This window comes from Aptenodytes patagonicus, chromosome 19, assembly GCF_965638725.1.
Source record: "Aptenodytes patagonicus chromosome 19, bAptPat1.pri.cur, whole genome shotgun sequence".
Taxonomy (NCBI): Eukaryota; Metazoa; Chordata; class Aves; order Sphenisciformes; family Spheniscidae; genus Aptenodytes; species Aptenodytes patagonicus.
In genome coordinates this window covers 4605639-4620522 of record NC_134967.1, presented here as the reverse complement: position 1 = coordinate 4620522, position 14884 = coordinate 4605639, and the positions used below count along the sequence as shown (strand labels likewise).

Sequence of the window (14884 nt, the reverse complement as noted above, 5' to 3'; positions counted from 1 at the left end):
TCTGTAGAGTATATTTTTAAAACATGACTATTCCCATGCCTTTTTCTCAGCCTTCCATTCCAAAGGTAAATGATGGACATTAACCCAAACTGTGGTTGCGGCTTTGATCCTGGAAGAGTTTTTAGACACTGCAATAGGAAAATAGCATCTTCAACTTGTTTCATCCTTTCGACGTGTCGTGGTTTAACCCCAGTCGGCAACCGAGCACCACACAGCCACTTGCTTACACCCCCCCTACTTCCCCGGTGGGATGGGGGAGAGAATCGGAAGAGCAAAAGTAAGAAAAACTCGTGGGTTGAGATAAGAACAGTTTAATAATTGAAATAAAATAATAAATTGTAATGAAAAGGAAAACAACGAGAGAGAGAGAGAGAGAGAGAGAGGGAAAAAAACCAGGAAAAACTAGTGATGCAACTGCTCACTACCCGCTGACTGATGCCCAGCCAGACCCCGAGCAGCAATCGCTGCCCCCCAGCCAACTCCCCCCAGCTTATATACTGAGCATGATGTCATATGGTACGGAATAGCCCTTTGGCCAGTTTGGGGCAGCTGTCCTGGCTGTGCCCCCTCCCAGCTTCTTGTGCACCTGGCAGAGCATGGGAAGCTGAAAAGTCCTTGACTTACTTTATATTAAGTATAAAACATCAATGTGTTACCACATTATTCTCATGCTAAATCCAAAACACAGCACTGTACCAGCTACTAGGAAGAAAATTAACTCTCTCCCAGCCGAAACCAGGACACCACATTTCTGAGTTACGTGTGTAACCTGTTGCAGTAGCAATGGTATAGGAGATGGTGATTTTGTAAAATATCCCTTCCAGTCTCTGTTTGATGCAGAAACCTTAACTTGTGGAAAGCTGAAAGATTCCACATGACCTAAGAAGTTGGCTCTTGGTGAAGCAAGGGGCCTGAAAAAGGGACTGAGTTTCTCAGAAACTGGCTGCTTAGGCTAACTCAACAGTCAAAGTTGCTACGGTGCCATGCTGATGGTAACTAATTATAGCTGCAGCACAAAGCGTTAGTGTCAGTTTGCAAACAGAAGAGTTAATTGCCACATTGGACCTTTGAAATAGCAGATAAACAAATTTATTCTGTAAGATAAAAAGGCCATTAATGTGTTCCTGCTGTGATCGTCTGCCTTATTGCCTTTCTCATTTCCTGAGGCTCTGTAATTAAACCATTAGCTTGCGTACCATGCCATGAGTCTGCTGTGGTGAGAGGAGATAGATGACAACCTATTTCATGATTCACTAATACAATTCATCTTGGCCTTGTATGGTTTAAAAAACAAACAAAATAACTGAAAAGCTTTTAGTGTTCTTGTGGGTATTGGAGACACTGGAAACAGTCCTCTTACTTTTTAATTCTATTTGTTTCCTTGTTCAGCTGAAAAGAGCTTGCTGAATAACATGGTACATAAAATCAATGTTGCCCACTCAGTCTAATTTTTGCATGATCATTCCTTTTTTTTTTTTTCCAATTTGGTGTATGGACTTTTAGGATAAAGCTTACCTGTACTATAAGAAGTCTCTTAATTTCTTCAGAAATATCCATTAGCTTCCTTTAAAAGTAGCTAGGTATCATGGATTTGCTTGTACCTCCAAAGAAGATGCTTGGTGCAATAGATGCCTTCAAGTTAAGTCAGTTACTTCAGTTTGAATTCCTGGTTTCTTAGCTGCCTCACCATCTTCTTTCAGGTGTCTTATGTCACATTATTGTGTATCTGATCAGTTGGTTTAAACTCAGACCACATGAGACATGACTCATGCTAGTAGCTACCCACTTGGTGCTCAGTGTTCCAAATGAAGAAGGTTTCAGTCTGATTGAAATCCGTTGAGGTCATAATCTTGTATTTTCTCAATCAGTCAGCTCTGCTGGATTCATTTGTAGACAGACTGAGAATTCTCTTAAACCAGTGATTCTGAAAATGGAGGATGTAGACTCTGTGTAAGAAACAGGAATGAGGATAAATAGACTTCAGGCTTGGACTAGAAGCTGAGTGAAAAGCCTGTGTCTGGATCACAGTAGTGAGGGACAGCATGCGGAGTTCCTGGCAGCCAGGAGGTTTTCTCTGACCTGTTCCTGCTGCAGTGGAAGGTTTTGGCCAGGCAGCCGCATTCCCAATCTCTGACGGAGCTGCCTTCTTGCATGTTAATCTCCCTTTCCTGATATGCTTCTCAAGATATGCTTTGCAAAAACATGCATCCTAGAAAGTAGTTTTCAGAATAGGAGCTGGGGAAAGCCTGTCTAAGAAAAAAATTAAAAATGGCTTTAAAAAAAAATGGGGCAGAGCGGAACCACTGCATAAGTCACGGAGCCTGAACTTCACTCTTCACAAATGTGATGGATCAAATTTAAGCTTGAAGCAAGTAGGATGAAGCTGTAATGGCAAGCTTGTAGTGCCTTTCCAGACACTAAGCCTGTTGCATAGCTAGAGATCTTGTCTTTCATGGGTTGTCAATGTGCCTTTATGCACAGCGAGCTGAGTGGGAAAAACTAGCTATCCTTCTGATTAAATGTTTGGCAGCTTTGCTTTCTTTTTGGAAGTGGTGGACTTTTCCTAGAGATATTTAGGTTTTTTTAAAACAATTAATGGGAAGTGTGTATTTTGACATCAAACCTGGTTTTGAATAATACTGAAATCTGTGCTGCTTGTTCTGTTTCTGACACAGAAACAGAAATTGCCTTCTGAATCTTAGAAGGCAATTTAACTCTTGTTTCCTTGGAGAGACCAGGTGCAGCTTTGCCTTGGCCAAGAGAAATGTCCTTTTTGCCTAACAACAACAATACAAAAATGGAAAAGAAAAAAACGATGAATACTTTCTATTTCACTGTTGATTCTAAGAGGAGACAAATCAATCATGCCATGAGGTAAATAAGCGAGATCAAAGCTGTCTTTTGTGATTGCATTTGCACCTTAAAGTAAAACTGCACCAATGTGACACTCGGTAACCAATGCATGTTTTTAGATTGTGGTTAAAAACATGTTTCTTGGTCAGCAAAGATGTAGGTAGGCTTCTGCTTGTCTTGATTCCCTTCACAGTTTTCCAGGCTAGGAGTTTCCCATTTCCAGAACTATGTTGCAAATGCAATGTACCAATAAAGGTAGCCGCTCCTCTCTTTCCCTAGCCAAGACTCCTCTCACAAGACTAGTATCAAGAGTTTGAGTTGAAATGATTTGCTGTTGAGATTAAGCAACAGAATGTATATTGTCAGGAGAGGTGCTGGCAATACTTTTTTTTTTTTAATTTATCTGCTTAGAATTGTTACACAGTACATAGTAATAGGTTCTAGTACATAGGAATGGGCTGTATTTATCGCTGCTTTTTTCTGCTTTTAATGGTTAGATTACTTTCCCTTGACTTTATAGCCCAAAACAATTGAAGAAAATAATGTTGTTAACCCCCAAAGGTTGTTACATTGAACTAATGTGGAGATTGGTTTTCATTTGTACTGCTTTTTTGGATAGCAGCTTCTGGGTACAAGGCATTATTTCTTCTTTACCTTTCAGAGCTTTGATGTTAAATAATTGAATGAGAAATGAGAAGCTGCTGAATTGTAGCAGTCTGGAATACACTGAAAGGGATTTAAGTTTGGGGCAGGGGAGTTGTCTTCTGGGATTTGTTATTTGTTCACTTTAACTTTAGAACTGGTGTAATAGTGCGTGCTGTAGATGTATTGCTCTTTGGTCAAAACTAGTAAAGGGAAACTAAAGCCATATATGATCGCTTAGGTTACCAGCTTGTTATGTGTTGATGCCCATGTTGCTATCCAAAGCCACAAGCATTTTTGCCATTTGATACTGACTAGTGCAAGGCATATTATTCATTGGCTTTGCGTGTCTTGTCAGCTTTTATAAGGCAAGAATGTCAGCACAAGGTGCATCCAAGTGAAATGGAGTTGGCCAGAAGAAATAGAGTAGCAACTGTTGCTATTTGCAATCCAGACGTTGATCTTTTCTCCACACTGTAATTTTGGACAACAGCCCTGCTCAGGGACACAGCATCTGGTAGAGGAGTGATCTAATTTTAATGGGGATTCTGTAACCACGTTTTCAGAGATTTTGGTGCAACATGATGTTAAGTTCATGTTTGAAATGGTAAAGATGCGGGTGTTACAATTTTTATTTATCACAGAAGGAAAGGGAGAAGCCCCCATCTCCCAAAGCATAGCCTAACTGGCATGAATATGTGAGAAATAAGCATCCTTTGTTTAGGATGACTGGTATCAGGATGTAAATCATCCCCAGGAAGACTGTCACCACCTTTGTATAGCTTCTTTCTTTGTAGATTTTGTTTGCACGTGTCATAGTTAGTGTATCACTCCCAAAGGCAGATTGCTGCTTTAGGTGCAGATGGGTATGTGTAAATCTAAGGAGGTTTACCTAATTTTGATACCCTCAAGAGTATGCCTTTTTACAGTCCTTACTTACACAGATGGTGTTGAAAACAGCTGCTGGAAAGAATAGATTTAAGTATTTCCAGCACTGTAGTACTGAAAAGAAGAAAGCAGTAGAGATTCACTTCTGCAGCAAGAGCTGTGCTTATAAATTACCCTCCTTGGAATACAGAAACTACAGACATTCCATATGCCATTAAAATGACTGCTGAATCCATTGTGTCTTACCCGTGGCCCCCCCCGCCCCCAGGCAAAGGTTATAGGAAGCTGTTTTGTTGCTGGGAAAGAAAAAAACCTCACAAAACCAACAACCTAAAAGTTATCTGGAAGAGCTTTCATTAATTGTGGGGAATGTGCATGTGTGGGTCAAATATTGAAAGAATTAGAGGATCTGAGAAAAGGAAAGCATAAAATTTACAGATGTACTGATATGAAGAAAAACCAAGTTTTTTTGCAAAGCATGTTTACGCTGGTATTTGTAAAGTGTTCAATGACTTAACTCACCTGAAGATTATTAGATTCTTATATATGAATACCTTGGAAAGAAAATTAAGTCAAGGATTGCAAGAGCTGAAAAGGCAATTGGAGGTCAGCTTTTTGCGTGGGGCTTGTAAAGGCTATAACATAGGAACTACACACAAGCATTTTTTCATTCTGGCTTTTTGTGTGTGTGTGTGTGAACTTCATCATAGGGCCGTCATATATTACATGGATGTTCCAAAGAGAAAAACTGTACAAGTTGGTTGGGGGTCACTGTGGGATTCAGTGGCTGTATACAGTAAGAACATTTATCAGTAATTTGGTTGGTTCAGTTAATGTTAGTCCTATTAAAAATCTGTCTGTAGGCTTTGTGCATGTAAAAGAACATTGAAATAAACTATGCAGATAATCCCTGAAATGTCTGTAGATCCAACTTTTTTCATATCTTCTTCCATGCCCTGAAAATACTGAGCTTCTTAAAGAAAATCCTTCTGCAGTGATCTCTTGTACTGTGTAACGTGTGTTTCAAAATAGACTTGAGTCGTGCTGCTATGAAATCAGCAGGGATTCTTGAACTCCTAGTGTTTTGGATCTTCCTTCTTGCTAATATCCCTCAAATCCTAAAAGCCTGTCCCATTCTAAAAGCCAAGGGACCAGGATGACTTACTTCTGGCTTTCTGTCCAATAGAAGAATTTTGTTTAGCAGCAGCATTCCTTCCAGGAATTTTTTTCCTTGACTTATTTCAAATAAGGCCTACAGAAATATCGTTTTAGGAAGCTGTGAGCCTATTACTTCAATCTTATTACTCCCGTGCAGTGTGGCAACTCTGTGAATACTCAGATTCACAGATTAAGTTGAGGGTCAGCAAGCTCATTAATTATGCTCCTAAGTGTCAAGTTAGCTAAGAGTTTGAATTTTATTTCTTGTAGGTATTATCAACCCAAAGAATCCTAAGGAAGCACCAAAGTCCTTCAGCTTTGACTACTCTTATTGGTCCCACACATCGGTAAGTTGTTTTACAAGAAGACCATTTTTTTTTTTGTTGTTGTTGACTGGCTTGATTTAACTGAATTCTCCTGATCATGCCATCCCTGTCAGATGTTTCTGCACTTGTCTCGCTGGCCCTCATTCAGGTTAAAAGCTTGTCATTGTATGTTGTCTTTTCCTGTTTAGGGGAGAGCAGAAAGCTAAGCTCCTGGAGTTTGATAACAAGTTGTGGATATTTGAAAGATTACTTAAAATATTCTTCAACAATGTTCTGTTCTAAGTATTTTAAGGATGCGTGTGAAACACAGTTAATTCAGTTTTGCTCTTAGACAAGTGAAAGTTGCTCAGGTTCTTACAGTTCAAGGAGAGATGTGGTCTGGGTTCCCTTAGCATACCTGGAAAAGATAAGAGTAGTGATCCATGTTTCCGATAGCTGCAAAAGCAGTAAACTCTCATCTAGCTCCTCTGCCCCACCCTCCTGCAAATTGGTGCTAAGGTCTTGCTGACTTCCAGTAATTGTTCTGCAGCAGAACCGTGTTATTCTGCCCTCTACCCCTCCACTGCCTTATTATCTCAAAAGATACAGAAAGAAGCAATAATGCATTTCACTAAGATCAATTTTAGTAACTTGGATGTTGGAAATAAGACTTAATATTTCTGAGCAAAGCTGTGGCCAACAAGATTGTTTTCATGATGAAAAACTTGAATTTGTGCAGCTCTTTTACTGAATCTTCCAGAGCAGCCATGCAAGTGGATTACAGGATCAGTCAGAGGAACATTATGAACATAATTCCTGAAAACTAGCAGATAAGCAGCATCAAGGAAAGGAACTGGTCTGATAAAACCTTGAGCCCAGCGTTAGAATGTTAGCACAGCTGAATTTGTCCTGATTCCAGAAGCAAGTAATGTTAAAATCCAACATTTCAGGAAGAGAGAAATGCTAGATTAAGAATACCAGTCACATACAAAGTAGTGACATACTACTACAAAATCAAGTTTCAGTGCTATGTTGTCTGTGCCGTCTCTTCCGGTTTGTGCAACATAAAACATCTGCGTAGATAATCATTAGTATGATGATTTTTTTCAAGTATATTTACCAAGGACTTTCCTAAATAATTGAGAGAGGACATCAGAAAAAAGAGCATATACACTGAATCCAGCTTTCTCTCAGTATTTTTGTATCCTGTACCATGCCTGGAGCTGCATCTTGGATTGCCTCTCGTGACTGGATGTTGGAGTTTGATCAGTACAGTGCCTGAGTGCCTGAAACGCAGCACTTAAAATTTCTACAATTCATGAAGTTTTGTTTTGAACAGGTTCTGTATTTGCCTTGAGATCTGGCAAGTGTATTCTTTTTGACATTTTTATCATTGCATGTGCAGCGGTGCCTCTTTTCAAAATGTAACAAACTTTTCAGTTGAGTGTTTGAAGGTGATAACTTGCTTTGTCCTTATACAGATTTCCATCATTGGGTGCATCTGCAGTAGATTTTTTTGTTTGTTTTATCACTGGGCTAAATTGCTTTACAGTAGCTTTTTTTTTTAACTGTTATATTTCAGTTTTATGGCTAACCTTGAGTTTAGCCATAGAAAAATGTTCTGATACATTGTCCTTGACCAGTTCAGCTACTTGCTAATTTGAAATATGTATTGACATACTTAGAGATTTTGTAGTCACCAGTGAGGTTGTAAATAGAAACCTGGATTGGATTAGACAGTGGAATCGGACAGCTGTAAGAAAAACTTGGTCATTCTAATGGTTTGTTTACATTTTTTTAATCTTAAACCCCACCCCCCCAACAAAATAAACTTAAGCAACTTTTACTTCTCTTTTCCCCCTGCTACCCTTCAGAGTCCTTGTCAAGACCAGCCACCCTGGGATTTTTGTAGCTTCCAGCCCTTTATTCATTTGTATTGACTCTCTGAACTCTACTTCTCCCCCCGCCTCCCTCCTCCCAAACGCTCTGGATCTGGTTCGTCAGTGATCTTGCACGAAACTTTTCCAGTAGTGTCAACAATGTTCACAAAACAGAATTGGTTGGTTTCTTTGTGCAGATTGTTTCCTCAGCAGCGACGGAGTGGTCCTGCAAGGGTTGTCATTGTTGTTCTTCTCCAGCTGGTACTGCCTTGGGAAAAAGCTGTGTGTAAAAACGTGCCACATTTGCCTCTTCCTAAGGGATTGACCCACAAGATAGAAGTAGAAAAAAAACCAGTTGCTTTTTGAAATGTTACTTGAATGATAGGATAAGACTGTATTTATGCTGTTTTCATGTCTTTTCAGCCTGAAGATCCCTGCTTTGCATCTCAGAGCCGTGTGTACAATGATATTGGGAAGGAGATGTTGCTGCATGCCTTTGAGGGCTACAATGTATGCATTTTTGCCTATGGACAAACTGGAGCTGGGAAATCCTACACAATGATGGGCAAGCAGGAGGAGAGCCAAGCAGGCATAATCCCCCAGGTAGAACAGAACCCAGAAAGGGGATTTGTTTTTTTTATAGTGTGTTCAGATACACGCTTGCTGATACACTCTTTCTATATTGCAATAACAGTTAACAGAGAACCACAGCTTACTTCTGAAGTGAAAGAAAGCTACTGGGGAAAAAGAGCATTATAAGTAATTTTTCCTCTGTTACTTTTTTTTTAATTGTGCTATACACTGTATATTTTTCCTACATCCAATTTCTCCACTTCCCCAGCAAACTAGTAAATGAAGATGTCTTATTCACTGGGTTTCTTGTCTCCTCCTCTGACTTTAGCTAGGACAGCACTTAAGCACTTTGTATTCAGCAAGAATTCAAACGATAATAGTACTGATGAACATGCCAGAAACTTTTTGTGGAAACAAGTTTCCCAAAGCTAAAAACTGAATAATATATCTTGGTAAGAAATTAAGTGTATCAAAACATTGGGGAAAAATATTTAGGGCAACTGAGCACATCCCAGTGTTATTTCCCCCCCTGAAATCTGTTTTTGACATTTGCCATGAAATTTGAAGAAGCTGAGATACTCCCACAGGAAATTTTGGCTGGCAACAATTTATGCCGTCATCATGAATTTAGCATTCTATAGCTGTTGGTTGTGTGACACTTGTTCGAAGTGCAGGCTTTCCTTAGTGTGTAGGTGCTGACAGTGGACCAAGTTTGTTGGAAGATAGTGTGTTCCTCCATTCCTAAAATAGGAATCTGAGGTTGGGTTTCAGTTTTAATAAATAAATATGCTGAACAGCTTGAGTCCTCATTGTGCTACAGGTTTGTGGTAGACGTTGGCCCTGTGCCACAGGTGTGAAATAGATGACACAGAGCGTTGCTCTCTGTTAATAGTGTGGGCGTATGTCCTGAAATAGGTAGCAAGTGTTCTGGTGATTAGCTTAAAATAATGTTGAAAGAGCTAATGTGATGAAGGACAGAGTTGCTATAGCTAAGCATTTTTGTTTTATTACAGTAATATAAAGTAACAGTGTAACAGGTGAAATGAGCTGAAAATCTGTGACAACAGCTTCATGCTAAAATTTTTTGTTGTAATCTTGATATTCCTGTTTGTTTTTCTGAAACCTCAAATACGTACAAATTAAACATTGTCCTAAACCCCCCCCCAACTTAATAATGCTCCTGTAGATTTAATAATGCTCCTGTTATCTACTTCAATTTTAAAACAAAATAATTTCCCTCCAATTTCACTGGGAGGCCTTCTCATAAAGGTACAAAATGAATTATCTGTTCAGGGAGACCTTGTTGAATCTGTTCTCTTTCTTGTCCCATATACAGAAGGTACAGCACAATCATGTTCCAAGTAATATAGGTTGCTGACATTAAATTCTTACGTGTTGGCAAAATTCCCTGTCTGGCAGTCCCTAGTGTGAAACTTTGATACTTTGACCGTGTGTTGACTGAATACTTCAGAGTGTATACTTTCAAAATTGCCTGTATTCTTCAGAATCTGGTTGTTTTCCATACAGTGGCTTGTAGATATCTGTTCCAGAAACCTCTTTCTGCTCCTATTCCTCTCTATACCCATGCTTTTTAATCTCCAAATACATATCCATGGCTTGCCCGCCATTCATTTCTTCTTCCTTTATTATCTTAATTTTAGGTCTCTCATTTCAGTTACTTGTAGACAAGCACTCGTGAAGCAGTAGACCGCTGATACTTTAACTATCCTTCATATGAAGATACTGTTAACAAATTTTGAAATAATTTCTGCCTATTGATTTAAATCTGAATCCTGGAACTTCAGCAGACCGAATAAACAGACTATTGTTTTTATGAGACTAGGAGAGGATTAAGGATTTTAATCATTCCTTTCTAAAATTATTACTTCCAATTTCAGTTATTATAGGCTTTTTCTAATTTTATAGTACAGAATAATAATACTGGTTAAACCTAGAACAATTGTTGAGATACTATATAAAATAAGATTGAATGAAAGTGATGTAGAATTGAGATGAAGTATCTTCCCAGTGAGGCTGTATGTGATTGATGTAATAGGTTCTTTTTTTTCCCGTACCCTCACTCTAAAGCCAATTTAATGACGTGTTATAGTAGTTATTTGTTAGTAATGACTAATTTCTGACTCGGGTTTAATCTTTTTCCAGCTGTGTGAAGAACTGTTTGAGAAAATCAATGACAACAGCAATGAAGAAATGTCATATTCTGTAGAGGTGAGTATGGTGAGACATCAAAGAATATCTGTGTGCTGGACATCAAACTGAGCTTAGGTGCTGCATTATTGATGCTGCATTAAGATGCTGATAAAATAAAAGCAGGTGCTTTGCAGAAACAGTATTTTCTTTCTCTTACTGGTTTTTTTCCCCCAATCAGTTTTAATGGCTTGACATGCAAATACATTGCAGGCTTTGAAAGAAAGGAAGACCAAAAAGCCAGTAGAAGTCAAATGTGATTATTACTAATAAATGTGAACTCCAATCATTACTGCATCTAAATTAGAGAACTGGAAAATGACTAGTTCTGTGGCTTTTGATCTGTCCATTTTAATGCTTCATATAATTGTATTTTATTAACACTTGATGTGACTTAATGCTTGAATGCCATAGGAGCATCACATTTAGGATTTTTGAATGAGAAGATTCCCACGTTTTCATGATGTTTTTTCTGTTTGGTACTTGTTTGTGGTTCTGATTATGTCTCCAAGCATAGGTTTGTGCATGTAAGAGAGCGAGAGAAATAGTCTCTCTTATAATGGAAATCCAAAAGAATGAGACAGCTAGACAGAAACCGTGATGGAAGTGTATAAATAGTGTGTTGTGACGTGGTTTGGATATAGAATTCATTTTTCTGAATTGCACTTATTTAGAGGTTGAAGATGTCTTTTTGTATTTCTAAAACTGCTGGTTACATCTATAATCTTTCCACAGAATGAAAGTGAATAACTTACTATCTCTTTTAATGTTTAATATCTTGACTGCTGGAGCTGCTAAGTACCTGTTGGACTGGGATAAGCCTAGTGCCATGAGACACATAAAAATTAAAGAATGCATTTAAAAATATTCTTAGCTTCGTAATTTATTTCAAAGGGTGCAGATTTAAGATTACCGTGGTTTGAATAATTGTACTGATGACTCGGGAATACAGCAGGACGTGGGTACAGCTTAGAATCAAAAGTTGCTTCTGCATACAAAGAAATTAATTTTTTCCCTTCTTAAGTTTGCTTTGGAGGTTCATAAGAGAGATTCCTTGTAGGCAGACTCCTTTTACCATCTGTCTTGTTTGCCTCTTCAGAAAGATAGTTTTGCTGCTGTGTCATATTAAAGCTGTTAAAATGATTGTGAACTCAAGTGTATAATTTTTAATTAAACACCAATGTTTTTTGAAATGGTTGAGGGATCTATATGCGGATGCAAGGCCTGCAGCTTATGTTGGAGATCTGATGCGTGAGACTAGTGACTCTTCTTCCCTCTGCCATTGTCTCAAGCTGTTATATGAACTGAGACACCCACCTATAGCTTTCCTGCAGTGGACTGAGGGAGTTTCTACTGGTGGCACTCTGAAATGCTGCAGAGCTGCTTGCAGAGGAAACCTTAAGAAACACTAAATTGTCCATGCAAATTCCTGTTTTCAGGTGAGTTACATGGAGATTTACTGTGAGAGAGTCAGAGACTTGTTGAACCCGAAGAACAAAGGGAATTTGCGAGTGCGAGAACATCCTCTGCTTGGACCATATGTGGAAGATCTGTCCAAGTTAGCAGTCACGTCTTATACAGACATTGCAGACCTCATGGATGCTGGGAACAAAGCCAGGTTAGTGATGGTAGTGTGTTACATATTTTTGTTTGTGTTGTGGGGATATATGGCATACAGCAGCAAATTTAAAATATCTTCTTTGATGCGTTGGCACTTATTAAAAAACTCGTGTCACGTGAGGAGTATTGGTGAAATATGCACTGACCAATGCTATTAAAAGGCTGAAAAGGATTTGTGTGGTGAAATAGTGCTGCAAATCGCTGTATTGTAGTTGAAGCTTGTAATGGCTTGAGATGAAGTATGTAAATAATTATACTGGCTTTTAGTTCTGCCTTCATTGTGTACTGTATCACTATATTGGTATAAATAAACATGTAAACACAGTCTCCTCTTTCATTCATTCAAGTGGTCAGGACTAAAGTTGGCATTCTGGCTTTAGGTTCTGGTTCATTAGTAGTTGTTTTCATGTCAGCTGTAGGCTCCATTTAACAACATGTGGGAAAGACTGACATAAATGCCGCTCGCGTTTTCTTGTGTATTTGAGTGTAAGGTAGATTATTGAGTACACAGATTGAGGAAGCTCAGTTTAAACTGTGATGAAGATGGGAGTAATTCAGGAGTGAAAAATCAAAGGGTTTGTTGATGGTATTCCGTGTGGCTTGGTCTTGTTTACAGGGCAGAATGTGAACTGTGCAGCCTCTTGGTCTCATTCCTCTACAGCTGCATTCAGCCCTGCAGGTAGTTGTACCTGCAGCATAGAGGCTACTGTTTTCTAAACATGTCTATATCTGTTCATACTTTAGGACTGTGGCAGCTACCAACATGAACGAAACCAGCAGCCGCTCTCATGCTGTGTTTACAATTGTCTTTACTCAGAAGAAACATGACACAGAAACTGATCTTTCCACAGAGAAGGTGTGTTACAGATAAGAAGTTTTCTGACTGTTTTTCACAAATCTTCCCTGCAGTGACTTATTCTTATTGGCAGTATGATGAGAAAATGAGAACTAATTGTTTTTTCTGGTGTTTTGTTTAAGGGTGAACTTGCTGTGTGCCTTGACAGAGCGCTTTTATTTCTTACGGGATTTTGTTTGATTGTAATTCTAAAAACAACTAAATGGGGAACATGTGCAGGAGGAGAATATATATATGTGGGAAAAATATGGTCTTAAGGACTAGGTTCTATGGGGAGGGATATATGAAATAAAAGAAGTTAATCTTCCCCAGTCTTGTTCCCAGGACTTTCTGTGGTTTTGCTTGTCAGTGCGAAATATTTGCCTCGTTAGTTCTTTTCTTTGGGCACAGGAATTGGGATGAGTGAGACTTAGGCACTTTCTGGAATTTGCATGTTAAAAGGAGGTACACTGTTTAGCATGGAACAGTTTTCTGGCTTTTATTACTCTGAAATAGAGGCTCTGCATGCAAAAGTAGCTGAAATACAGGTAATATTTACATTTATGAACTGACTACTGTGGACAGATCTGAAAAAAATTTATGTATTAAAGATGCCCCTCACCCCTCCAAATGATAAGACCCTGTAAAATTATCATTAACTGACATGCAGTCTGTAGCTTTAGTTAGGCCAATGCTTTATTGTTGGAGTCACTAGAGTCAGGATGAAACAACAAGTTTCTCTTCCTTTGAGATTCTTGTGTTGTCTGTAGCAGTAACTTAATTTCTTTTGACTTCTGTGCTGCTCTATTCATGTGAGACCTCATTCTCTTTTTTTTTTAGGTAATTTAGAGTATAGTGGTACTTAGAGCATAATCCTAGACACTTCTTATCCATAAGATAACAGCATCAAGCTAATTGCTTGTGAAAACTTTGACTGTAGTTTTAAGCACACTACAATGATTTTTTTAGACATTAGAGTTCTCATGCCATAGAATTCTTTGAAGTTTTGTTCTTACTCTAGTTCACTAAGAACTAATTCTCGTTGTTAATGTGCTTTCTCTTTTCAGGTCAGCAAGATTAGCCTTGTGGATCTAGCTGGGAGTGAGCGAGCTGATTCAACTGGTGCCAAAGGAACCCGATTAAAGGTATTGGGCCATTGATGTATGGGGAAAGAAAGAGAAGTGGGTGCACAAGCACCATGTGGAGTCTTTGCTTGACAAATAATGAGGAAAAGAAAGGATTGCTATTATAACTACGGAAAAAATAGTTGCAAAACTGAAGACTTCCCCTCGCCCCCTGCCCCGATCATGGATGTGACATTTGGCTCGTTTAGTCTACAGAGGTTCATGGTTGAACAATTTTAATTACTATATAATACTGGATTCTGTTTTCTCAGGAAGGAGCAAATATAAACAAGTCTCTCACAACTCTGGGCAAAGTTATTTCAGCATTGGCCGAAGTGGTAAGTACAGCATTTACTTACCTGCAACAACCTTTCCGTAGCTAGTAAAACTGAGACAGTAAAAACCATGGAGTACAGCAGAATCATTCACTGTTCTTGGCCTAGCATTCTCAGCCAAATGAGCTGTGTGTATTTTGATAGATGAATAGTGTTGATAGTATTCTGTGAATGTCATGCAGGCTGGTAGAAACTTTTATTTGTTGATAGACTGAAGCATTGGTTTATTTAGCCGTGAAGAAGCCTTGCAAAAGAAGCCTGCGTTTGTCTAGAAGACATGTTCACATAGCAAGCTTTTAGTTCTGCAGAGCAGTAATTTTATTTTTATTTGAAAGAATAATTTTAGAAAACTAACTGCAGCTTTGTTGTTAAAAAATTTTAGAAATACCAGCATAATAGTTTGATTATCACTGGCTTTTTTTGCAATGGCAAGACTTAATAATGTGTTAAGTGAGTATATGTT

At 38.6% G+C, this 14884-nt stretch overlaps 1 protein-coding gene across 11 annotated transcripts in view; it reads left to right on the top strand.

Annotated features, from left to right (window-relative positions):
• The window catches only part of KIF1B (kinesin family member 1B), a 100204-nt gene that overhangs the window by 17714 nt on the left and 67606 nt on the right, over window positions 1–14884 (top strand). For all 11 annotated transcript variants that reach the window (XM_076356132.1, XM_076356129.1, XM_076356127.1 and 8 more), the window contains 7 exons: window positions 5812–5888; window positions 8150–8329; window positions 10463–10528; window positions 11947–12125; window positions 12872–12983; window positions 14030–14107; window positions 14359–14424. In XM_076356132.1, coding sequence (XP_076212247.1) covers window positions 5812–5888; window positions 8150–8329; window positions 10463–10528; window positions 11947–12125; window positions 12872–12983; window positions 14030–14107; window positions 14359–14424 — 758 coding nt within the window. The remainder of the gene's footprint in view (window positions 1–5811; window positions 5889–8149; window positions 8330–10462; window positions 10529–11946; window positions 12126–12871; window positions 12984–14029; window positions 14108–14358; window positions 14425–14884) is intronic.